The 23152-nt window shown below is 54.9% G+C and overlaps 3 protein-coding genes across 10 annotated transcripts in view; 1 reads left to right on the top strand and 2 right to left on the bottom strand.

The window, feature by feature from the left end:
- SS18L1 (SS18L1 subunit of BAF chromatin remodeling complex) overlaps positions 1-1202 on the bottom strand; it is a 39520-nt gene extending 38318 nt beyond the window's left edge. The window contains exon 1 of one of the 2 annotated variants that reach the window (XM_054541923.2): positions 997-1202. In XM_054541923.2, the coding sequence (XP_054397898.1) occupies positions 997-1065 (69 nt within the window). In that variant the 5' untranslated portion in view covers positions 1066-1202. The remainder of the gene's footprint in view (positions 1-996) is intronic. The other variant, XM_054541925.2, reaches the window with a different exon arrangement.
- A 200-nt stretch (positions 1203-1402) lies between these two features.
- PSMA7 (proteasome 20S subunit alpha 7) lies at positions 1403-8154 on the top strand. 2 transcript variants are annotated; one of them, NM_001131590.1, is given in 8 exon segments: positions 1520-1668; positions 3942-4068; positions 4979-5103; positions 5698-5820; positions 6604-6723; positions 7468-7530; positions 7934-7986; positions 7988-8154. In NM_001131590.1, coding segments are annotated over 8 exon segments (753 nt in total). In that variant the 5' UTR covers positions 1520-1572; the 3' UTR covers positions 8034-8154.
- A 1342-nt stretch (positions 8155-9496) lies between these two features.
- Positions 9497-22456, bottom strand: LSM14B (LSM family member 14B). Of its 6 annotated transcripts, none has more exons than XM_024238665.3 (10): positions 22138-22456; positions 20086-20249; positions 18429-18564; positions 17162-17278; positions 14907-15074; positions 14563-14640; positions 14168-14329; positions 13356-13506; positions 11385-11570; positions 9497-10697 (listed from the first exon to the last, which is right to left on the bottom strand). In XM_024238665.3, exons 1-9 carry the CDS (start codon positions 22262-22264, stop codon positions 11399-11401), a joined length of 1275 nt encoding a protein of 424 aa, XP_024094433.1. In that variant the 5' UTR covers positions 22265-22456; the 3' UTR covers positions 9497-10697; positions 11385-11398. The 6 variants fall into 6 exon arrangements, with proteins under 6 accessions (XP_024094433.1, XP_054397897.1, XP_054397894.1 ...); XM_054541922.2 differs by lacking the exon at positions 22138-22456 and adding an exon at positions 21730-21815; XM_054541919.2 differs by lacking the exon at positions 22138-22456 and adding an exon at positions 21454-21758.
- Between the last annotated feature and the right edge of the window lie 696 nt (positions 22457-23152).

The raw sequence follows: 23152 nt of genomic DNA, 5'->3' as shown, positions 1-23152 counted from the left end.
TGATCCCTGCAATCCCACCAGGGTGAAGACGGAGTCAGAGTTTAGGAAAAAAACCAATGTCATTCCAAAAGATGTTGTGACAACTGAAAGGGGAATGGCTAATGCTGATTTTCTTCCGAATCTGTCTTCTACATAAAAAACAGCAGAAAATACAAAGTCTCAATTTCAAAACTTAGGGCTTTGGATAACGGTGTGCCAAATCCAAGTAAACGCTGTCTCTTGAAAAACCACAAGGCCGAACTTACAGAGCTAGAGGAAAGACTGTGGAGCAAATCCGTCAAGTTTGTTAGGCGAGGCGGCGGGCGAGGGTGTCACGCTGAAACCCGGCGTAGCCGCGAGGATACGGAGGGGGCGGTGCGCTCCCTACGGGGCCGGGCTGCTTAACGATGCCTCCCAAATGGGGATCGGGACGCTTCCTTCCGTGCCTCCATCGTTCGCGCCTCGCTCCAGCAGCAGGAGGGGTAGCCCCGGCCACAGTTCCCGCCGTCGCCGTGCACCCGGAGGCCGACCCGGGCCCCTCACCACTAACCAAGAAGAGCCCAGAAAACGAGTGCCGCCCGCCTTCGCCACCGAAGCTGACTGCGGAGCGCGACAAGCCCTCGCCGCGGGCCCGGCCCCGAGGGATCCCCGTGCGCCCGGCATGGCCCAGGACAGTTCCCAGCGCGCGCCGCGGACTCGGGGGACACCGCGCTCGGGGGCCGGCACCCTCCAGCGTCCGCCCGGCCCCCATCGCCCAGTGCCCCGGACCGAAGGACCCACGCGCCCCAACAAAGTTGGCGCAGGCTCTCCGGGGAGCGCACCCCACACGGCCCGGTGACCGCCGGCGCGCAGACGTGGGACGCGGGGACGGGCACGGGGCCGCCGTCGGGGCTCGCGGCCGCCCGGCTGCGCCCCGGCTTTGTTCGCGCCCTGCGCCCGCCAGCTGCCCGCGCCCCGGCCCCGCGCGCGCCCGCCCGCAGACCCACCGCCCAGCGCCGCCGCCCCGGCCCGGCCCACCTTCTGGATGGTTTGCTGCGTGACTTCCCCTTTGCCTCTTGGCCGAGCAGACGCGAAGGCCACGGACATGGTGGCGGCGCGGGGCTCAGCCCGTGGTCATCGGGGTGGATACTCCGGCTGCGCTCGGCTGCCCGAGGCGCTCATTATCCGCAGTCGCAGCGGGGGGGCAGGGGGCGGGAGCGCGGGGGGCGCCGCGTCGTGGGCTCGTCCGCCCCGTCGCCGTCGCCGCGCCTCCGGGCCCGCGGCGCCGCCGCTCCGCCCTGCAGAAGGGTCTGCGGTCCAGTGCCGGATGGTGGCCCCCGGCGACCCCCTCGCACCCAGCGCCCGGCCCTCGCGGGAGCACCGCCTCCCACCCCCGGCCACCGGTGGTTCGGCCTGGCCCCGCCCCGGCGCGCGCCATCACGTCCGCCCGGCGCCGCCTGACGCTGCCCGACGCCGCCCGTCGCCGGCAGCGCAGGTCACGGCGCTGAGGGTGGGGCGCGGGCGTAGTGGCGCCGGGAGTCGCGGGTGCGCGCGGGCCGTGAGTGTGCGCTTTTGAGAGTCGCGGCGGAAGGAGCCCGGCCGCCGCCCGCCGGCATGAGCTACGACCGCGCCATCACCGTCTTCTCGCCCGACGGCCACCTCTTCCAAGTGGAGTACGCGCAGGAGGCCGTCAAGAAGGGCTCGACCGCGGTGAGGCGCCGGGGCCGGGGACGCGGGCGGAAGTGGGGCTGGGGAGCCGAGAGAGGGCCAGGGCCAGGGCCGGGCGCGGCGCCGTGGGCGCCCGCGGGCGTGCGCGGGGCAGCGGCGCGGGCGGTCGGGGCTGTTACTGAGCGCGGGCCCCGCTGCCGGTCTCCACGAGTGCCTGCAGAGGCGGCGTTTGGCGTGAGCCGCGAGCGCCCGTTCTCCCCACTCAGCGCCTCGCTTGGGGGCCGGCCTCGCGTGGGGCCCCGGGCACGGGGGCCGTGGCGACGCCATCTTGGGCACCCCTGGCCCCGGCCGGGCTCGTGGGTCGTGCCGCCGCCCCGGCGAGCAGAGGCCGGGCGAGGGCTGCTCCGGGCCGCGGAGCGCGGGGGGTCGGCCGTGCGCTCGCTGGGGGGCTGTTCACGCAGGCGGGTGGCTGGGGAGCGAACTACTCAGACAAACCCCCATTATGGGGACCCCCACCCGCTCCGGGGCAACACTTATTCTCTAGGCCCAGGTGGGCTTCGGGAACAAAGTGGCTCCCTGGCCTGGCCGATGGCGGGCGCCTCCCGGGTCTCCGCACTCTGCCGGGAGGAGCCTTCCCGGGGCCGGGCTGCAGTCGCCCGGGTCAGGACTGGTCTGAACGCGGCCGTTTCGTTTTGACGAGGGCTCGTGTACATTGACCTTAGTGACATTGTTTGAAACTTAAATTCGTAACATCAAGACGTGTCAGTTTAATTGGTCAGCCTGTGAGATCGTTATTTTTTTATCACGTGGTATTCAGAGGTTTGAGCAGGCAGAGAAAGCAGCATACACGGTTCTGTAAATTTTGAATTGTTTTCATTTTCTGAATCTTTGTTTTGAAATGAAGGCCCAGTATTCATCAGGTGGTCTAACTCAGCTTAAAGAGAACTAGGAGTCGGCTGACCCCTGTCCCCCACCCCAATACTGCCACCCCCGCCAGCTGGCCGCCGCTGGCTTTAACGAACCCATATAGCTTCTCTGGGCCTCGAGTCAGTCGAAGGTCAAGTGAGGCAGTACCTAAGAAAGCTCCCAGAAAACTCAAACACTTCAGATCAATACTTCTCAGCCAGGGATGGTTTTGTGCCCACAAGGAGCCACTGGCAGTGTGTGACTTTTCCAGTGGTCCAAGACCTTGCAGAGGTGCTCTTGGCATTTGGTGGGTAGAGGCCAGGGACGCTGCTCAATATCCCACCCGTGCTCAGGGCGGCAGGCACAGGGAGCTCACCCTGCCCAGGTGCTCACAGTGCTGAGCTGGAGAAGCCCTGCTCTAAACTAGGAGGCGCTGTTTATCCCAATGATGGTTCCCTTTGTTTCTGGCTTGACTCGGGGTTGACTGTCAGTGATTGTTCATGCTTTTAGTAACAGCTGTATCCTTCTCTAGTATCAGCCATAAACAATTTGGATAACAGTTGACACCTTGTCCACTGACGGCAAATCAGGCCCCTTCTCTTGGCTGTCACATGAGTATGTCACAGTGCAGGAAACAGTGCATTGTGGCTCAATATAATTTCACAACACTGCCTTCAGAAACACCGCCTTCAGAACACCAGACTTGAGTGAAAGTCTCAGGCTTCCAGGCTTTGCATGGGACTGTTTGATTCATTGGGTTGAAAGGAAACACATACCGATTATATAATGGTTACTTACTAGCTATGTTGTAACTAAAACTACATCTCAGTATTTGAAAGGCACAGGTTGGGCACCTAGGTGAGCACGCCTGGGCTAGCTCTACCAGCAGTAGATGAATGTCCCTGGATTTGCAGGATGTGGTGCCAACCACAGTGACAGACAAGTAGAGGAGAAAGGGGTGTGGGTGAACACACCTTCCAGTGGGAGCTGCTACCCAGAGTACGTACCCACCAGGACCCAGGTTCAGATCTGCTCCTAGTGCTCGCTGCCTGGCAGTAGAACCATGTGTCACTTTTTTGGGAGGATGGGATGGGGTGAGGGGACAGGGTCTTGCTGTCTCTGTCTCCCAGCCGTCATGGCTCACTGCAGCCTCCACCTCCCAGGCTCTAGCGATCCTCCCACCAGCCCCCACAGTAGCTGGGACTACAGGCTTCAGCCACCACGCCTGGCTAATTATTGTACTTTTTTGTAGAGACAGGGTTTTCCCATGTTGTCTGGCTGGTCTTGAACTCTTGAACTTAAGTCATCCACCCACCTCAGCCTCCCAAAGTGCTGGAATTAACAGGCATGAGCCACTGCAGCCGGCACTCATATCACTTTCTTACGTGGTTTGTGGGTCTTAATTAAAGGTTGGTGTTCGAGGAAGAGACATTGTTGTTCTTGGTGTGGAGAAGAAGTCAGTGGCCAAACTGCAGGATGAAAGAACAGTGCGGAAGATCTGTGCTTTGGATGACAACGTCTGCATGGCCTTTGCAGGTAGGAGTCGGTGGGGAGCGCTGTCTCACTCTCTATAGAGTCTCAGCGTAGAATAGGGCTTTGGAGATTAACTTGGGTGTGTGGGCTATTGTGAGCCATATAAACTGAGTAAATGAAGATCATTTAAAAGAATTGGATTTGGACTTTTAAGTTGGCTAGTTTCTTTGGTGGCCTCTCTGCCATAGCGGGTAAAACAGAAATGGCTAAATGAATGAAAACACTTCTGGCTGCTGCGCAATTTGACCTCCACTGTTATTTTTCTGTATCAATCAGTTACAATCTAGAGAAAGGCTGGACTTTCTAGAGCTAACTGCATCTGTGGCATGGAGAGGACAGAACCACGTCCTGCCATCCCCAGCAGTAAAAAGGACCGCATTGGTGGATGCAGGCCATGCCTCGCCAGGTTCTCAGCGCTGTTTTGGCCTTGCTCATTTCTCCTCTCAGCAGATCCAATCTAGGAAGATCTCAATTCGTGTAATGAAATTAGGGATTAACTCAATTTCTAAGATTCCCAAGAGGACTCAGGTACTGTATTTATGGTCTGAAGTACACAATTCTTCATATACAGACAGGCCCTGTTGATCTACAATGTTTTTAAAAATCCAGATTCTGCACAGCAGCCTACAATTTTTTATTTACAATGGGTTTATGGGGTAGTAAATGCATTTTCAGCCAGGTATTTTTGACTTACGATGAGTTTTGCGGGATACCACCCCACTGCACATCAAGAAGCATCTGTACCCAATTTCCTAGAAGTTCCCAGGGGCTGATAGGTTCCACTGCCAGTCAGAGTAGCCTTGCTGCCGGTTTGGGGGGTCTGTGGAAGGTTAAATGCTGGGTCATCGTGTCTGTCCCCGACCCTGTAGTTTGTGCTGTCTCTCTAGCAGAAGCCTCTCTGCTTTCCTTGCAGGTCTCACCGCCGATGCAAGGATAGTCATCAACAGGGCCCGGGTGGAGTGCCAGAGCCACCGGCTGACTGTGGAGGACCCGGTCACTGTGGAGTACATCACCCGCTACATCGCCAGTCTGAAGCAGGTGGGTGCCTGCCCGCTCGCATGCTCACCTCTGGCAGCAGGGCAGTCACGGCTCTGCCATGGAGGGTCCTGCCATGTCACTTCATGTGGATCAGAAAACTGATTTATTCCAGGGCGTGATCCTAATCTTGACTTGCACAAGTGTAACTTGACCTAGCTCACCAATTTCAGTAACATTGTTCTGTTCTCAGTTCCTGGCATGGGATATTCCAAATTCCTGTGCCTGGAGGGAAATGATAGCTTTTGTCTTGCCATCCTGAGTGACCAGTCACAAAGCAGTTGAAGGGGGCTGGAAGCCACCCTAAGAGGAAATGCCATTAGTATGTAAGCAGAATGCGTGTCTGCCTGTCAAAGTAATTTCCAGTAACCTGAGTTGTGCTCCGTGGTACAATTCTGGTCCTAGGTGAGTTTTTCTAGGAGTGAAAATGCAGAAAAGGATGTTGAAAGCTATTGGCTAATGTATCATTTGAACTGCTAATAACCTGAGAGGGGGCTTAGGCATGATTTAAAATGTTCATACCTTCACTAACTATGGTTCTTTTCTCACATGCAATTTCTTGATTGGATGGCACTGACCTGTTTCTTTTCTTGGTAGCGTTATACGCAGAGCAATGGGCGCAGGCCGTTTGGCATCTCTGCCCTCATCGTGGGTTTCGACTTTGATGGCACTCCTAGGCTCTATCAGACTGACCCCTCAGGCACATACCATGCCTGGAAGGTGAGTTCGTGACAAAGGGGCTTTGGACAGTCTTGCCAGAAAAAGGCTTTGAGGGTTGGGAGGTCCTGGGCTTCCTGCTGTAGGCCCTGTATCAGTGAATGAGTCAGTTTAAGTTAACCTAGTCCTATGAGAGCAAGAAAATTATTAAACATTGCTGTTTGGAAGAAAATCAAAGGGCAGCAAGGTGTAAGGGTAGTCCACATAAATTAAAATCCTTGGGTGGGTGCGGTGACTCAACGCCTGTAATCTCAGCACTTTGGGAGGCTGAGGCAGTTGGATCACCTGAGGTCAGGTGTTCGAGACCAGCCTGGCCAACATGGCAGAACCCCGTCTCCACTAAAAATACAAAAAAAATCTGCTGGGCATGGTGGCACATGCCTGTAATCCCAGCTACTCAGGAGGCTGAGGCAGGAAAATCGCTTGAACCCGAGAGGCATAGGTTGCAGTGAGCCGAGATCACACCACTGCACTCCAGCCTGGGCAACAAGAGCAAAACTCTACCTCAAAAAAAAAAAAAAAAAAAACTCCCATTGCCTCTTGGTAGCGCAGTAAAAGGTATAATCGTATAATCCCGTTCTCGGTAAGAATCAGCACCAACTCTAAAGAGCTCTTTGCAAAAGGAAGCCACGAGGCAGGGCCTGTGTCCACGGCTGCTGTCCAGCACTCCAGCTTGTCTCCTGCCACCGCCACTGGCTGGGCAGCCCATGTGGGGCAGCCGTGTTCCAGGGCTGGCCCTGGGTTGTCATGCCCTATGCCATGTGAGAACATACATGTCTGTTTTAGGCCAATGCCATAGGCCGGGGTGCCAAGTCAGTGCGCGAGTTCCTGGAGAAGAACTATACTGATGAAGCCATTGAAACAGATGATCTCACCATTAAGCTGGTGATCAAGGCACTCCTGGAAGTAAGTTTGCATTTGGAATCTAGGCAAGGTGGTGAAGATACCACGTTTTGGTGGTGACTGGTAGGCAGATGGGCAGCAAGGAAGGTGGCAAGGATCCCACAGTAATGCTTAATGACTGCTGTGTACCAGGCACTGCTCTGGTCTATGGTGTATCCTAACTGCTGTGTTCCTTGAAATAGCCATGCAAGGTGTGATCATTAGTGTCTTTATCCAGCTGGGGCAGCTGAGGGTTGTGCAGGGGCACACAGCATGAAAACCAGAGGCAGGATGTGAACCCAGCTGTCCAGCTGTGGAATCTGTTCTCACGCCATCACTAGGCCTTCTAGAGGCTTGAACTGTTGCTAAAGTCAGGGAATTAGAGAACTGGAGATATGGTTGGGCTTTGTCAAGACCTTGAAGTGCCAGCAGGTAAAACCAGAGAGGGACTAGCTGGAAGGCCAGGCGGGAGTGTAGGCATCAGGATTCCTGGTTGTAACCACTGTGTCAAGAGGAGGGCCTCGAGCACAGCTGCTGGGCAGGAGAGTGGAGTCCCAGTGCTGGGAGGCAGGGGGGTGTGCAGGCATCCCAAATAGACTTCACAAATGGCCATGTGTTTAGGACAAAGACACAGGTTTTGGGGGCTGGGACCTCTGTTCCTGGGACGGTGCTGGGTTTGGGTACACACCTATTTAAGGTACTCCTGAGAGCTGCTTTTGTCTTGAATAGGGAAAGGTGGCTAACGTTCCTGTCTTCTGTCCCTTCAAGGTGGTTCAGTCAGGTGGCAAAAACATTGAACTTGCTGTTATGAGGCGAGATCAACCCCTCAAGGTAATCGCCAAGTTTGTCTGCTTTCTTTACCTGTCAGTTTTCTCCCATGATCGGGGCTGAGCAGTACCAGCTCAGAAGGAAACATCATAGGGGCAGTCTGTGGTTTTAACATTAGGAAAATGTCTTTCCGAGGCTCCCCATGTCAAAGAGCAGATTCCCATCTTCCTATGATTAGATGGTCCACGCGTGTTCTCTGGGTATGCTGAGCAGCTGCCGGTCAGATCTGCTGCTGCTGCTTAATACTTGTCTAGGTCAGGCCAGCATCCTCTTGTTTTCCTTGAGGTCCCTCTCCAAAGAGGCTGTATGAGCAGCAGTGCCAAAGCCTGGCTGCCCTCCCCAGAAGAGGGCGCTGGTTCCTTGGCACCTTGTGTAGCTTAGGTAACCATGAAGTTTTTTTCGATAGATTTTAAATCCTGAAGAAATTGAGAAGTATGTTGCTGAAATTGAAAAAGAAAAAGAAGAAAACGAAAAGAAGAAACAAAAGAAAGCATCATGATGAATAAAATATCTTTGCTTGTAATTTTTAAATTCACATCAATCATGGATGAGTCTCAATGATGTGTAGGCCTTTCCATTCCGTTTATTCACACTGAGTGTCCTACAATAAACTTCCGTATTTTTTAACCTGTTTTTTTTTTAAGAGAATGTGTATCTTTAGGTGCAATCACAGTACTCTCATCTCTCACCCTTTTTTTCAACCCTGAGCCGCCGTAATTGAGCTTTCCTTTCTGTTCCTTGTGGCTAAGACAGCAAGCCAGTGTGAGACACAGGTTCCTCCCTTGGGAAGTCGGAGCTGCTGCCCTGGGTCCTGCAGAGAAACCTGGCCTTCAGCAGACCTGTTTCTCTGTTGTAGACACAGAATGACTTCTGTTTGCTTTTAGACCTTCATTCTAGTCCCCTAGTGAATGTATAATGTCAAGGACACAAACACAAGTAGCCCTGGGTTCATTCTGTAGAGCAGCAGCTTTGTTCAAAGCAGCTTTGCATGTCTGACTTTGATAGACCACATCTTGACGTCTGCCCCCTATGTTGAAGACTGGTTCTGGCTATTCTCTGCCCTTTCCTGCGTTTTGACTTCTAGTCCAGCAGTTTAAGGCTTTTGGGTCCTCCTCTGGTCCTTGGTTTTGGGCATGTATCTTCTAAAAAGGAGTAAAGGGGCCCAGATACATTTTGAGCTCAGCATATAACGTACAATTGTCAAAACAATTAACAGCAAGGTCAGGTGGTACACGATAACCTGACCACCTTGAGATTCTCTGGGAGGCAATACCTGTTTCACCAAGTCATCTAGCTGGGTGAGGGCTGTGGCCACCAGTATCTGGCACACATAACATTTATTTTTCTGCTGGTCAAGGATATCCATTACCCCCACCCAAGAAATGGAGGGCCCCCCGCTGGCAGTTCTGCTGTGGAGCCTGATGGCCACAGGCAGGTAATGAAAGGAGAACTCATGCAGCTGATGTGTCTCCTTGTCCTCTCTGAGGGCCACTTTTAAGGTCACCTGGAAACCCATTAGACTAAAATGGGATGCTCTGAGCCTAGAACCAGCCATGTCTTTGTTTTTCTGCGTGGGTCCAGGGTGCAGCTCGCTCATGGCTGTGTAACATGCTCTACGGTGCCTGAGAACATGAACGCTCCTGAGCTGGGGAACTTGGAGGCAGCAAGAAGGTGGCAAAGGGGCCACTGCTTATGATATAGGTGTTATCTGTGAGCTGGGTTTTTAAAAGGACTTTGTATCCAGTTTCTGAGAGCAAAGCCACTCATCCCAGAAGGGTGGCCCACAGGGAGAACCCGGGTCTGCTGGCCGCACTTCACCCGACCAATTGGGTCAGCCGCCTTGTTCCATCACCTGACGGGGCCCAAGTCTCCCCAAATTCCACCAGCCTAAGTGTGCTCCAGACCTGGACATGATGCAGAAGTGACTTGGGCAGAAGAGTCAACAGGATTCTTAGAGCATCAGAAAAGAAAATTTTAAAGGTTTGCATGTTTATTTATAATGACAATTTACATTACTCCAACAGAGGAGCCCCCTTGCTATGTTCTAATTCTTAGCCATTAAGTCCTACAAAAATAAACCCAAGCTTTCACAGTAACTTAATACAGAACTAAAGCCTTTATAGCTATTAGAGGGGTTTAGTTACCAAGGTGCTTATTTTCGACAAAATGCCGTCACTCAGAGGACGCATGCGTATACTAAAGTTCTGACCATCGACTCATGCAACAAATGTAGACCCCGCCCTCCCTCCACCCACCGTTACAACACAAACACAAAACAACGATGGACAACAGAGGGGAAATATACTCTTGGTCAACTGACCTTGCAGAAAAGACTGGCTCGTTTCCAGGTGGATGAGAACACCAGAGTGTGGCCAGAGTCCAGCAATGACTGACCAGCCCAGGTCAGAGGCTGGCAGGGACCACAGAAGGGCCAAGGCGCTGCCGGGGCTCATCCCAGGCTCCAACCCCAACCTGGAAGCTTGTGTACACCAGGCTCTGTGCAGCAGCTCCGTGGCTAGCGTCCAGGGCCCCTGGCCACTACTCCCAAATGCTTCTAGTCCACCCACCCCTGGCCAGCCCCAACCTTGACATCAGTGTGGATGCCGTCAGGGTGGTCTGGTTCACTTATACAACATGATCCATGGGAAAACCCCTTTCCGTGCCCTCCACCCACCCACCCCTGCCCCCCCACACCACCCTGTGCTGGCCCTGCCTGACTCCTGAGACCCCACCCTTGGCAGTGGGGGTGCCAGGCCAGCAGCACCAGGGGCCAGCTGGGTTACAGAGATGCACTTGGCTGCCACCTTTGCCAACAGATTTGGTTCCACTTTCAAAAGTCAAAGCTGTCATTAAAAAAAAGTCACAAAGTAAGGATTCAGCTTTCACTATAGAAACCTTTTTGCAAAATACCAAAACCTTAGAATTAGGCTATGCACAACTAAAAAGGAAACACAGGTAAAGAGACCTCAAAGAGGTTACCCATGAATACTTCCCCAAAACAAGTGGTTCTAACTCAGACCATGTCCAAGCTCAGTTAAGTCCAAAACACAAGTAGCAGTATGGGTCTCTTCCAAATCCGTAAACAAAGTGACCACTTCTCCCTGTAAGTGCAGCGTTTTCCTCACGTCCTGACACACACAGCGTCAGTTCTGCGCCACTTCAGTAGGAGCCTGCAAGAGATGACAGGAAGTCAAGCATCTGCTGGGATAAGCTGGCACTGTTGCCCCTGCTGGCAAGCAGGAGCCACTCAGCCTCCCTCCTGCCCCCAGAGTCAGGCTGGCTACCCCCATTCTTCTCACAGCCCACTCTGAGAATCCTACTTGTACAATACACTGGGGACAGGGAGGCAGCTAGTGGCAGGAGGCCTAGTCTTTCCAGGGCCCACCTGGCTGTCCCGAGGCGCTGGGTGGGGTTGGCACCAGGCACCCCATGTGGGACGCTCTGCCCAAACCCTAAGGTGCCCACAAATCCACTGGGTCTTTGTTAAAAATGAAGCCTCTGATTCATTTAGGCCCAGGTTGGGCCAAGACACTGGCTTTGGAGCAAGGTCTCACTCGCTGGCTTCACTTGGGTGGTGAGCCCCCAGCCCACGCGACTCTCGCCACCACCTCACCTCCCACACCTGCAATCTCACTTGGAGGATGCTGGGGCCTGGGTCCTACCCCAACAGATGCAGGTTTAAGTTGGCCAAGAGCCCCCAGGTGACTCATACGGTCGAGGCCCTCGGTTTGGCTTCGACACCTCTGGGCCTCTCTTCTTCCTGAGAAACCGAGCCTGCTTCCCACTTTCCTAAGCTCTGCAAGTGTGCCTGACCCTACACCCTCCCACCAAAACGTCCAGAAGGCTCATCCACTCACCTTTGGCTGCACCCTCACACCCTGCCAGTCCCGGCCCTGTGGGAAGTGGGGTTGCGACGGGTGGTCCCATTGCCCCTGCCTCCTCGGAATCCGCCCCGAGAACTGCGGCCACGAAGAAACCTCCCTGACACCCCAAAGGTCTCTGTGTTGAGCTTCCTCTCTTCGGCCCATGTCGTCCGCCTGGAGCTAAACCATAGAGGAAATGCTGATTGTAGCAGGCGCTGACTCCCAGGCTTCTGGCCAGGCCTCGTCCTCAGAGCGGCCCAGGGAAGGAGGGACAGACTCACCAGGGCCGCTACAGGGAAAGGGCGGCCCCGTCAGCTCTGGAGCCCAGCTCCAACACTGCAAGTGCTCCCTGCCACATTTCCAACCAGGACTATCCCCACAGTGGGCCGGGGATCAGGATCCATCTCTACCATCTCTGTCACCACAGGCAAGCAGTGATACTAGTTAGCTACCAAGGCAGCCCCTGTTGCTTTCTGGGCACAGAGAGGAGCCCTAGAGAGGCCCAGGGGCCCAGGAGACCTGAGACCAGAGCATGAAGTGGACCCTCCTAGACAAGGAGGGGGCTAGGATAGATGGAACAAGGTCCCTGGAATGTGATGCTTCTGCTTTGGGGGTTGGAAAGACAGGGATACAGCATGGACACTCATGCCACCCAAACAAGCCACTGGTGGGAGACTATCTCCTACATCCAACTGTGTGCCCAGCACTCCCATCCAGCACTCCTACCGAGCAGACAACAGCTCCAGCAGCACACCCACCCTGAGCTCCTCTTCAGCCGGAAACCTGCTGCTCCCACAGACTTCCGTGTTCAAAGAAACAGCAACTCCACCCATCAGCCGCCCAGGCCAAAAGACTTAGAAGTCATTCTGGACTCTTCTCTTGTTATGTTGGCCAATTCTGTTAGTGCCACCTTCAAGACACATTTAGACTCTACTCCTTCCTCTGTCACCACCACTGCCTGGTTCCAAGCCACCTGTGCTGCAGCCCTGGCCCCTAACTGGCCAGTCGGCAGCCACACTTGCCCACCGTGCAACCACTCTCACCCTCACCAAGGCCCTAAAACATCAGACCACACCGCGCTTCGGCACAAAACCCTCTGATGGCTTCCCGCGGCACTTGGAACAAAAGCCAAAGTCACTGCCACGCCCTACAAAACCCTACAGGAACCCATCCCCCAGACTCAGTCTGAATGGAAGCACTTCCCGCACTCATCTGCGCAGCCTGCTCCGCCTGTGAGAACTGATCATCCATTTCCCATCCAGGCCATAGCCCCATCCCATCGCCCTCACTGCCTGGCCTTCACGACATGCTGTTCTATTTTTCCCCTGGCAGAACATGAGCCTGAGGAGGTGGGGCTCTCCAGCCTGCCTTCTGAGGCCCCCTCAACGCCCCGCGGCATGTCTGGCGCTCAATCTGCAGGACAAATGGGCCCAAGTCTCCAAGCCAGGCCCACACTGTAGATGCCACCCACTCCCTAGGTTGCTTCGCGGGACTTCTGACCAGCTGTTAGGTGTGAAAAATAAAACACACCACATGGTCCCTGGCCTCAAACAATGAAGTGAAGGAAAGCCAGTGTGAGCACGCTCTAGCCATACCTCAGGCTGCAAAGCAAGGTCCTCAGGCTGCCAGGCCAGCGGGACCAGCAAGCAGAGCACAGTGAGGTATGCTGAATGTGGATACGGGTCTGCCGGGGAGGGCGGTGCAGCCCAGCCTTTGTGGGGACAGGGCAGCAAAGCCAAGAGGAAACAGGCTTGACCTCAGCCGACTCCTCGGGTCAGGATCCCCAAGAGGCTTCCCACACGCAACCTGCTAGGACTCCTGCGCCCATCATGTAGAAACGCAAGCAGGACCCTAGAACAGCTACCCTGAGCCTCAGAGTCCAGCTCTGCCCTCAGGTTGAGAGCCCTCAGTCCTGTCCTTTCTAGATTGGAGGACTGTCCTCCCCTCATTCATTCAGCCTCTCACCTGGTCTTGAGTTCAGAAGAGATGTTGTCGAAGAATGACTTGGATTTGTCATAGTAGCAGTTGGGCCCCAGAAGGTCTTCCTCGGCGGGTGCTTCGGCACTCTGGGTCACCACAGCCAGGTCCTTTTCTTCCCCCTTCTCAGCCTTGTCATCTACAAAGAGAAGCAGAACACGCGGAGATGGAGGAGGGGCAGAGCGCACAGCCTTCTAGCAGGGTGGTCCCTCCGGGCTTACTCGGGAGCCACCCTCACGCTAAGACATCAACTATGCCTTGTGCAAAGCAGAGATCTCTTCTTCTACCTTCTAAGCACAGGTCTCGTTCTGTCGTCTTGGCTGTGCAGTCTGCACCTTATCCCACCTGTTTTCACACCTCCCGGCACCTCACTTCATTAATTCCTCACTGCCGGTCATCATCCGCCTGGGCGTCCCCGGTTCCTCCAGGCATCTCTTCCTTTTCCTTGAGACAGTCTTGCTCTGTCGCCCAGGCTGGAGTGCAGTGGCGCAATCTTGGCTCACTCCCACTGCAACCTCCACCTCCTGGGTTCAAACAATTCTCCCGTATCAGTCTCCCAAGTAGCTGGGATTACAGGCACCCACCACCACGCCTGGCTAATTTTTGGATTTTTAGTAGAGACGGGGTTTCGTTGTGTTGGCCAGGCTGGTGTTGAACTCCTGACCTCAGGTGATCCACCCACCTCAGCCTCCCACAGTGCTGAGATTACAGGCGTGAACCACACCCGGCCAGGCATCTCCTCCTAACACTCTCTAGGGGTACTCCTGTGCAGAGGACAATTTTCATATGATGAGCCAAACCTTTAAAATTCAGTTTCTTCTTAAATTCTTTGTCAAGCTCCTCTCGGTTGAACTGGGCATTTGCACTCTCGAAATCAAAGTCACCCTCAAATTTGATTGTGTTTTCCTTGACGTTAGTTGGACGGTTTTGCCCTCTGGAGCGATTCCTTGTTCGCCTGTTTCCTGTGAGGACAAAGGACAGCCCTGGTTTAAGTGGGTCACCAATCCAGTGATCTCAAACACCTCACAAGGAGTTTCCAGGCACACCCCTAAGGCCACAGAGGGGACAGAGCACACAAGCAGCAACTTCACACCAGCACCCCTGAAACCGTCACCCAGAGAGGCAGGCAGGAGGGCAAGCAGAGCTCAGCCTGATCACTCGTGGTCCCCAGAAATCAAGTGGCAACAGGTGTTACCTGATCGCCTCCTCTGAGGTCTTCTGTTCTCGTCATTCACCTGCCCTTGAGTTTGCACAGCTGCCGGCTGGACTACATCTAAGGCGCAAAAGGGAAGAGTAAGGCAAAGCTCCTACAGAAGCCAGAAGCCAGAACCCAGCTGTGGAAGCAGGCCCCACCACCATGGGGCACGCGGCCAGGGTGGTACCGCAGGAGGCTGCTGCACAGGCCTGCCCTGCAAAAGCACATGGGGCTTAGGATGAGGGAGTAGTATTTTTTTAATTAAAAAAAAAAAAATAGCCCAGGAAGTAGTGTGCCACTTATAGAACATCAAGCAAACTCCAGGAAAAGATGTGTTCAAGTACCGCTGGCCGTCTTGCTGCTCGGCTGGGCCTGACGACCGTTGAGCTGCGTCCCTGTAGTGCCCTTGCCAGGTAACAGCTTTTTAGCATTCAGGTTGTCAGCAGAACCAGTCTGCACAGCCTGCTCCACCATGGGGCTCTTGCCGACTGGGATGGATGGAAAACCAGCTCCTGAATTGAGGAGGGGAGGAGGGTTTAAAAACAGAGAAAAGAAGCAAGCCTTATATCTCCAGGCATTTCTCTTCTGCTGGCATGTCAGGAAGGAAAGGAGGGCAACTGCCTAGATGTTCTACCAAATCCAGGCAAAGCACCCCCAGACTGGGCCATTCCCTCTGAGGCTAGCCCAGGCAGTAAAAGAAGGCCAAGTCACTGGGCAACACCAAGGCCAGTTCATCTTTGGACTCCCCACTCCCAAAGCCCTGAGCTTCCCAAGTTAGGGAACCTCAAGGACAGGAAAAACACCCTGCCTACAAACAGGCACCTCCCCAGCAGTGTGGAAACAGCTTTCTTAAAACCACACAAGCTCCAATCCCAAAGGAGCTCAGCAGCCCCAAGATCATGATGAATTCAGGATCTGAGAATTTGTTTCATTCTGGTCCATACTGGAGAAGAACCAGCCCAGCCTGGGATTTTCTAGAAAATGCAGTGATCAAATTCTGAAGTTAAATTCTAGAACACTGTCACTTCCACTTAAGGTACAATAACACTAAAAATGATGAAGCAGGAGCTGACTTCCGAGACGTAGCAGCCTACACTTCTCTCAAGGGCAAAGGCTCATCATGAAGACACAAAGGGCTCCTAGGTAGCCTTTGGCAAGGGGCTGTGCCTATGAAACTGCAGTCCGAGGCCCATGCACAGGGGATGAACCCTCAGAAACCAGGCCCTCTGAACCAGGAGGAAAAAGGGAAGCACCACCCACCTCTCTCCATCTCCTCCCTTTCCAAAGTTCCAGGACCTGTAGGGACTCTAAACAGGACAATGTGGGACTGGGTGTAAGTGAACAGAGATCTGAAACAGAAAAGGCACCCTAACCACAGGGTAATTATTATTAGAGGAACAGCCCAATACACATGAAGACTGGGCATCTCATCTTACTGTTTTTATGGACTAGAAATGAAAAAAAAAATTGACTGTAGAAAAATTCCTTGTAACCAGATCAAGAGAAGCTCTCAAAGGGCAGGTTGGAACGACTCTGCATAGAGGTCTGGCAAGTGTCCTCTGGCGGGAATGCACCCCGGCCACTTTCTCACTGATTGTCTCACTCAGCATGTCCGGGAGACGAACACAGCACTGCCTGCTTCTGTGCCTGATCATACTGTGACTGCAGGGGCATGGATATGGGGTTTGTCTGCTTTTTACACAACCAACTAGTTCAAACAAAGTCTTGCCCTATGAGCAGGTTTAGGTAACTGATCCTAAGAGCAATAGAAGTATCTGTGTCATTTTTAAGTGGGGAAAAAAAATGACTACTCTGTAACTCAGATACACAGAGTGCATGCAGGATTTGGAAAGCAGCACCTGCAGAATGACAGACTGACAGCAGCTGTGTGCCATAAGGAAAGCCCAGGCATCATCCTGGACCAGGGCCGGGTAATGGCGATGGTTCGGCTTGTCAGGGCACTACGTTTAACACAAACATACACAAGATCATCAATGTGAATTTTAGAACTTCAGGAGAAATGAGTAGAGTGTGAGGAAAGGTCTAGAAACCCCACGGGTGCTGCCGCCACCACAGCACAGAGACAGGTGGTGTACACCAGCACTGGCCAGCTGGCCATCAGGCTGATACTGTCCACCTGGCCAAACAGTTGGCAACTGTCACCCAAGCCCCTAATTTCGAATCCCCTCAACGAGTGACCTATGAACCACACAGATCAAAGAGCAGCACAGGCATGTCAGGTGCTTTGGGGAGTCTCCCCTGCAGCATTCTAGAACACATTTAGGACCCAGCAAAAACCCCAGGGAAATGACTTTCTGTGAACAGTGAAGTTTCTTGTATGTGGTAGTCATGGTACAGGTCAACAGAGAACCTGGACCCAAGGAGAGAGAACAAACTACTCCGCTGATTCTTTGTAATCCCTTCTTTAACACTGAGAGTTCATAAATCAGGACTACATGCTGAAGCAAACAAGCAGCTCAGTGGCTGCACGGGCTTGGCAAATGATCTGCTACAGCTACTGTCATTCTGTCTGCTGCTTTACCCCTCGCTCTCAGAATGGTTTGCAAGACAGCATGCAGTTCTCCCAAACTGCTGTTACCCTTGGCAGTGAGCTGCTGTGGCTCTGAGGACAAGTCAAGCTCTGAAACGGGCTGTGGAGATGGAGAAGAGCTAGGGCTGGAAGCAGCGGCTGAGGCTGGAGGGCTTACCAACTTCTCTAAAGGAAGATAAAGGAGAAAGAGCAAAAAGAAAGCACACAAATAAGTCAGGATACACTTGTCTTGTGTCTAGCAAGCTTGGAAAGAGCCAAGCAACCTCTTGTAGGATTCTGTCATACAAACACATTTTAGAAACATAGAGAGCTGGGCTGGGAAGGCCACCTGTCACACTAGGAACAGCAACCAAGACAAGCATGATTTGTAGCAGCAAGTGGCCTACAGACCTCGTTTAGGGTTCCCTATCTCACTACTTCATGCTGGATTCTGAGCAAGGGTGGTGGATCACCTGCCAATTCTACACTCTGAGCCCATCTGCAAAGCTAGGTCCAGGTCAAGGACAAGGCAGGATCTCTCTCTACATATGAAGAATAGAATCATACTCTGGGGTTTCTCAATCTCGGTTGAAACCATTTTTGAGCGAGGCATTTACAGTAGAATAAGGGACATGATGGGTGGGTTTGTATTTCACTTCTATATTTACAGGCTTATAAATGCGCACATAGCTAGACATCATCTGTAATACTACATATATATCAGCTATTTCTTCTTTGAAGAAGATATACCAGGACTTCCACCTATTTATTTTTTGAGACAGAGTCTCACTGTGCCGCTCAGGCTAGAGTGCAGTGGCGCAATCTCAGTTCACTGCAACCTCCGCCTCCCAGGTTTAAGCAATTCTCATGCCTCAACCTCCCAAGTAGCTGGGATTACAGGTGTGTCCCACCACACCCAGCTAATTTTTGTATTTCTAGTAGAGACAGGATTTCCCCATGTTGGCCAGGCTGGTCTCGAACTCCTGATCTTGTGATCCACTCGCCTGGACCTCCTAAAGTGCTGGGATTACAGGAGTGAGCCACTATGCCTGCCTGGCCCAGGACTTCCACCTAGATCCGCCCTGACTCTTCGAATGAATTTTGATTTGATTCTTCTGTTCCAACACTCAGGCCGCTGCCTCTTTTACTTTCAGTTGAGTAGTTACCAAATGCCCTCACAAGCTGAAGTTGCACTGGGTAATTTACTAAGTGTGCAACAAAACAGTCTATGAGCTGAGCATGACAAGAATGCATATCCCCACCCTCAGGCTCCATCGCTCCACTCAGTGACAGTTACAGGCAAGGGTAGTTTACCAGACAGAAACAGGTCACTCACCTAGACCCAGGGAGGCGGCATACTGCTGGCTGAGCAGGGAGCTGGCCGCCAGCGGGCCGTAGGGCGCCATCCCTCGGAAAGGGCTGTAAGGCACGTGCGGCTGGAAGGGCGAGGCGGAGGCAGAACCCAGGGAAGACTGAACAACGAGACATCGGGTGAGAACGGCGAAGGCCATCCCATCACCCCGCGCGCCTTCATCAGGGCGCTTGTTCAGCTGGGAAACAAGCACTGTCCCATCAGCCTGCACCCTTGAGATGCTGGAGGAGCCCTTGGGGTGCAAGTTTCCAGTATGGTGAGAGCTGCCTTTTCCACAGCATTTCAGTTCCAGTTTTACCTGTCCATGGAATTCCTTTTTTTTTTGTTTGTTTTTTTGTTTTTTGAAACAGAGTATTGCTCTGTTGCCTGGGCTGGAGTGCAATGGCGTGATCTCAGCTCACTGCAACCTCTGCCTCCCAGGTTCAAGCGATTCTCCCTGCCTCAGCCTCCCGAGTAGCTGAGATTACAGATGCCCACCACTATACCCAGCTAATTTTTGTATTTTTGGTAGAGACGGGGTTTTGCTATGTTGGCCAGGCTGGTCTTGAACTCCTGACCTCAGATGATCTGCCCGCCTCGGCCTCCCAAAGTGCTGGGATTACAGGTGTCTTGTCCATGTATTCTAACCCAAATTTCTCCTAACTCAAAGCCATCGGATGGCTTTCCACTGCTCCCAAAGCCTGCACTGTGTAATCCCACCTTCCAGGACGGGTGCTCAGCACAGAACCTAATGCAGTCTGAACCCCAGAGGAGCTAGTGAATATTTAAATTTAGAAGTGAAGAAAATATTAATCTGGGCTCCCTGGTGAGCACGGGCAAAATAAGCCATAACCCAATAAGCAGGCACATGGCGTCAGATTTGCAAATCTGGTGTCGTACAACAGCACCATGCAACGTCTGGGCGTAACCCGAGGGCAAGCCCTGCAGTCCCTGCAGGTATGTCACGCCACTCACAGCAGCTGCTCAGGGCTCAGACTTCTCCAACCAGAAACTAAGGGCAAACGCTATGCCTCAAACATCACAGGTCCAGGAGCATCCACTCATACCACACTACATTACATACACGTGCACGCACACCCAACTCCCCAGGTCTCCTTCCTTAAGAGTCACGCGACACAGCACACACCACCTACTGTGTGTGCTACAAGAATCAACACATTCTGTGAGAGCAGCAACAGCCCGGAAAAAAGTTAAGCCACTTTTCATTAAAAGGTTATTCCTCAGGCCAGGTGCGGTGGCTCACGCCTATAATCCTAGCACTTTGGGAGGCCAAGGCGGGCGCATCACAAGGTCAAGAGATTGCGACCATCCTGGCCAACATGGTGAAACCCCGTCTCTATTAAAATTACAAAAATTAGCTGGGCATGGTGGTGCGTGCCTGTAGTCCCAGCTACTCGGGAGGCTGAGGCAGGAGAATTGCTTGAACCCGGGAAGCCGAAGTTGCAATGAGCCGAGATCACGCCACTGCACTCCAGCCTGGCGACACAGCGAGACTCTGTCTCAAAGAAAAAAAAAAAAAGGTTATTCCTCACATTAAACATTCTGACCAAACATGCCACCAAGCTCCAAATGGAAACCAGCATCTCTTACAGCATGCACAGAGGGACAGTGGCACACTTACCTGGACAATGGCGGGATCCTGCGGGAGTGTGTGCTGAGCTTTCGGAGGTTCACACACAGTGATATCCTTGATGTCACTTCCTCGGAAAATGATGTACTCATAAATCTCCTCTCTGGGGGGCGCAGGCCTATCTGTAGGACGGTCTTCAGTGCCAAAGGACCTCACTTATGAGTGGAGAAAGAGAAGCGTTATTGTTGTCCTCAGCCAGTTCAATCAACCCTGACACCACTGCTCCCAAGCCTTCCAAAAGACGGCGACACTTGCTCAGAGCCACAACACAGCACCCCAGGTCCACATTTCAACAACTACTTAATCCCCGATTTTCAGTGGACAGTGCTGATAACGCACCAATTGGTGAAGCTCCAGACAACAGACAGTTCTAGATCACAAAGATGACAAGGAACAATTTCACAGACTGACAGTCTCATGTGCGAAGGCACCAACGTACAGAGCTCTCAGCAAAACAAGGCTTGCTTCGTAAGGCCTCCCTGTTCACATTTGACTGTAGATCAAACAGCCAGCCGGCTGCTTTATGCCCAAAGCCTCACCACACATTGCGCCTGAGGAGGCAGTTTTCTCACAAAGGAATCTAGACGAGTGTTCCCCTTACCCTTCTATCCATAACAAACCTTGGAACAGCTGTAACAGAAAACAAAGGGAGACAGGGTCCCAGGATTATGGACCTCTGACCCCGGCTTCCGCATCTATAAGGAATTCTGAATCTACTAACCCCTAACCAGCAGGCTTCCAGGAGCCCTACCAAATCTCTTTTTAGCAAGCCTCTAGGGGCAGAGCTGGGTGGGACAGCAGCCTCTAACTGATAAGAGCACAACTCCTGCTAACTCCTGGGCCTACTCTGGGCCCCAGCTTCTCTAACTGGGCTCTCCTGTAATAAGTGTAGTGAGGTCCCATGGCTGCGAGTGAGTGCATAGCCCTGGCATACTCAACGAGCTCCTGAAGCCACGCAGGAGACGGGCTTCAAAAGGAGACACTCTCTGTTTGGAATGAGTGCGTTCTACACATGAGGTTCCCTGTGACCTAAGCAGCGTTTCAGACGCGTCTAGACACTTCAAGAACCCCTGGGAGCCTAGCGCCAGATCCAGCACACACACGGGCTTAGGCAGACGTGGCTCCACCGGCACTTTTCTCTGAGAGGCAGGGGAAGTGCACTCCCCATCTTCTCTGGGTGATGAAGACAAAGAAACTCTGGACCACCCGCTGCCTCAACAACCTCAGAGATTCTGACTCTAAAGAAGAGCCCCTCTCCTGTAAGTCTCCCGGCGGCTACAGCGGGTTACCAGCGCCCACAGGCGGCTGTCACCAAAAGGTAAGCCCCACAGTGGGAAGGTCAGGATAGAGCAGGAGAACTGTTTAAACCGGGGCATCTGGCTGCCAACGGATGCTTCTGCCTTGGCAGGAGGCTGCATTAGGACGCGGTATTTGTTCAGGATCAAGGCCCCAGCTGTCTAATAGGTTCCAGAAAGCCTTGCAGGATTCGCGTGTTGTGACCCCACCCCCAGCCTTCGGGAGACGCCGGGACACTGGCCCCGCGGCCCGACCTCGAGGCTCCCCCGTAGGGATCTCCCCAGGCTGGCGGGGAGGAGGCCCGCTGACGGGAGCCGCCCTGCTCCTCCGAGCTGGCACCTGCAGAGGTGGGCCGGGCGGCCGAGGGGGCGGCACCGCGGGGGCCGGGCCCGCCCCTCACCAAACACCGCCTGGCGCCCGCGCACAATAACGCCGCCCTGGGAGCCTAGGAAGACCATTGTGCGGCCGGCTACGCTGGGGGAGGGTGGCGCGCGGGAAGGGGGCGCCTCGGGGGCGTCCGGGGTGAAGGCGCGGGCAGGGGATCTCGGCCCGGGGGTGCCCTGGGTGGGTTCTGGGCGGGGTCTGGGCGCCAGGCTCCGGGGTGGTACGGGAGTCTCAACGCCAGGCTCCCGGGCGCCCCGGGGCGGGGAGGGCGGCGCGGGCCGGGGCTGTTGGACGGGGGTCAGCGGGCTCTGCGGGCTCGGGCGGTTGGGGCCGGCGGGCGCGAGGGCGGGCGGCGGCCGCTACCTTTGGCGAGAGCCACGGTGGAGTTGTCGGTGTCGATGGTGTAGAGAATGCCCTCGTAGCGGATCTGCGCCTTGGAGATGAGGCTGATCTTGCTGCCCAGATACGGGGTGCCTGAGGAGCCGCTCATGGCGGCGGCCGGGGTGCGTCGGGCCGCGGGGGGGAACGAGCGCCGGGCCGCGGCCCGCTCCGCCGCCGCGCGGTGGCCTGGCCGCCCGCTCCTGCGCTCCTCCGCCCGCCGCCGCCTCCGCCTGGGCGCCTCCTCGCCACCGCCCGAGGGGCCTGCGCGGGCACCCAGCGAACTAAGGAGGGGCGCGCGACCGGGGCTCTGAGAGGAGCGCGGGGGAGGAGGGACCACCGCAGCCACATCCGGGGCCTCGCGCCGCCACGCACCGCCCCCTCACGCTCGCGGCCCATTGGCTCGCCGCGCCCGCCGTCCTTTAAATATGGCCGGGCCGCCAGCTGGGGGGGCGGGCCCGCGCGTCGCTTCTGCGCAGCAAGGCGCCGCCGGCCGGGGGCGGGTCTCCCCGGCGCTCCGCCCCCCACCTCCCCAACCTCGGCCGGCTCCCGGCGGGCCCCTGGCGGAGCTGGGAGCACGACACTGAGCGGGCGGGGGAGGGGTGGGAAGCAGCCCAGGCGGAGCGCGCGTGCGCGTGGGCGGGCGGCTGCGGTTTGCAAGCTCAGTGGGCGGGACCGGGGAGGAGGGCCAGGCCCCGCCCGCGCGCGTGCCGGCCCCGCCCCGGACCCTGGGCGCCGCGAACGCGGAGGCTTTGCCCCCTTGGCCTCAGTTTCCCCTCCTACAGAAGTGGGGTCTGGACGACTCCCCTATCTTGGGCCAGATGCGCCTATAGCCCTCACCCTCATGGGGGACCGGGGAGTGGCGGAGGCCCTGGGAGCCTGGTGTTCCCGGGGAGCCCCGGGACTCCCGCCCCAGTGCCCAGGTGCCGGCGGGGGGCGGGCGCGGCGGCAGCTCCCGGGAAGGCGGCGCTTCCGGCGTGGCAGCCTCTAAATATAACAT

The sequence above is a fragment of the Pongo abelii genome, chromosome 21, assembly GCF_028885655.2.
Source record: "Pongo abelii isolate AG06213 chromosome 21, NHGRI_mPonAbe1-v2.0_pri, whole genome shotgun sequence".
Lineage (NCBI taxonomy): Eukaryota > Metazoa > Chordata > Mammalia > Primates > Hominidae > Pongo > Pongo abelii.
This window is presented reverse-complemented; position numbering and strand designations above follow the sequence as displayed.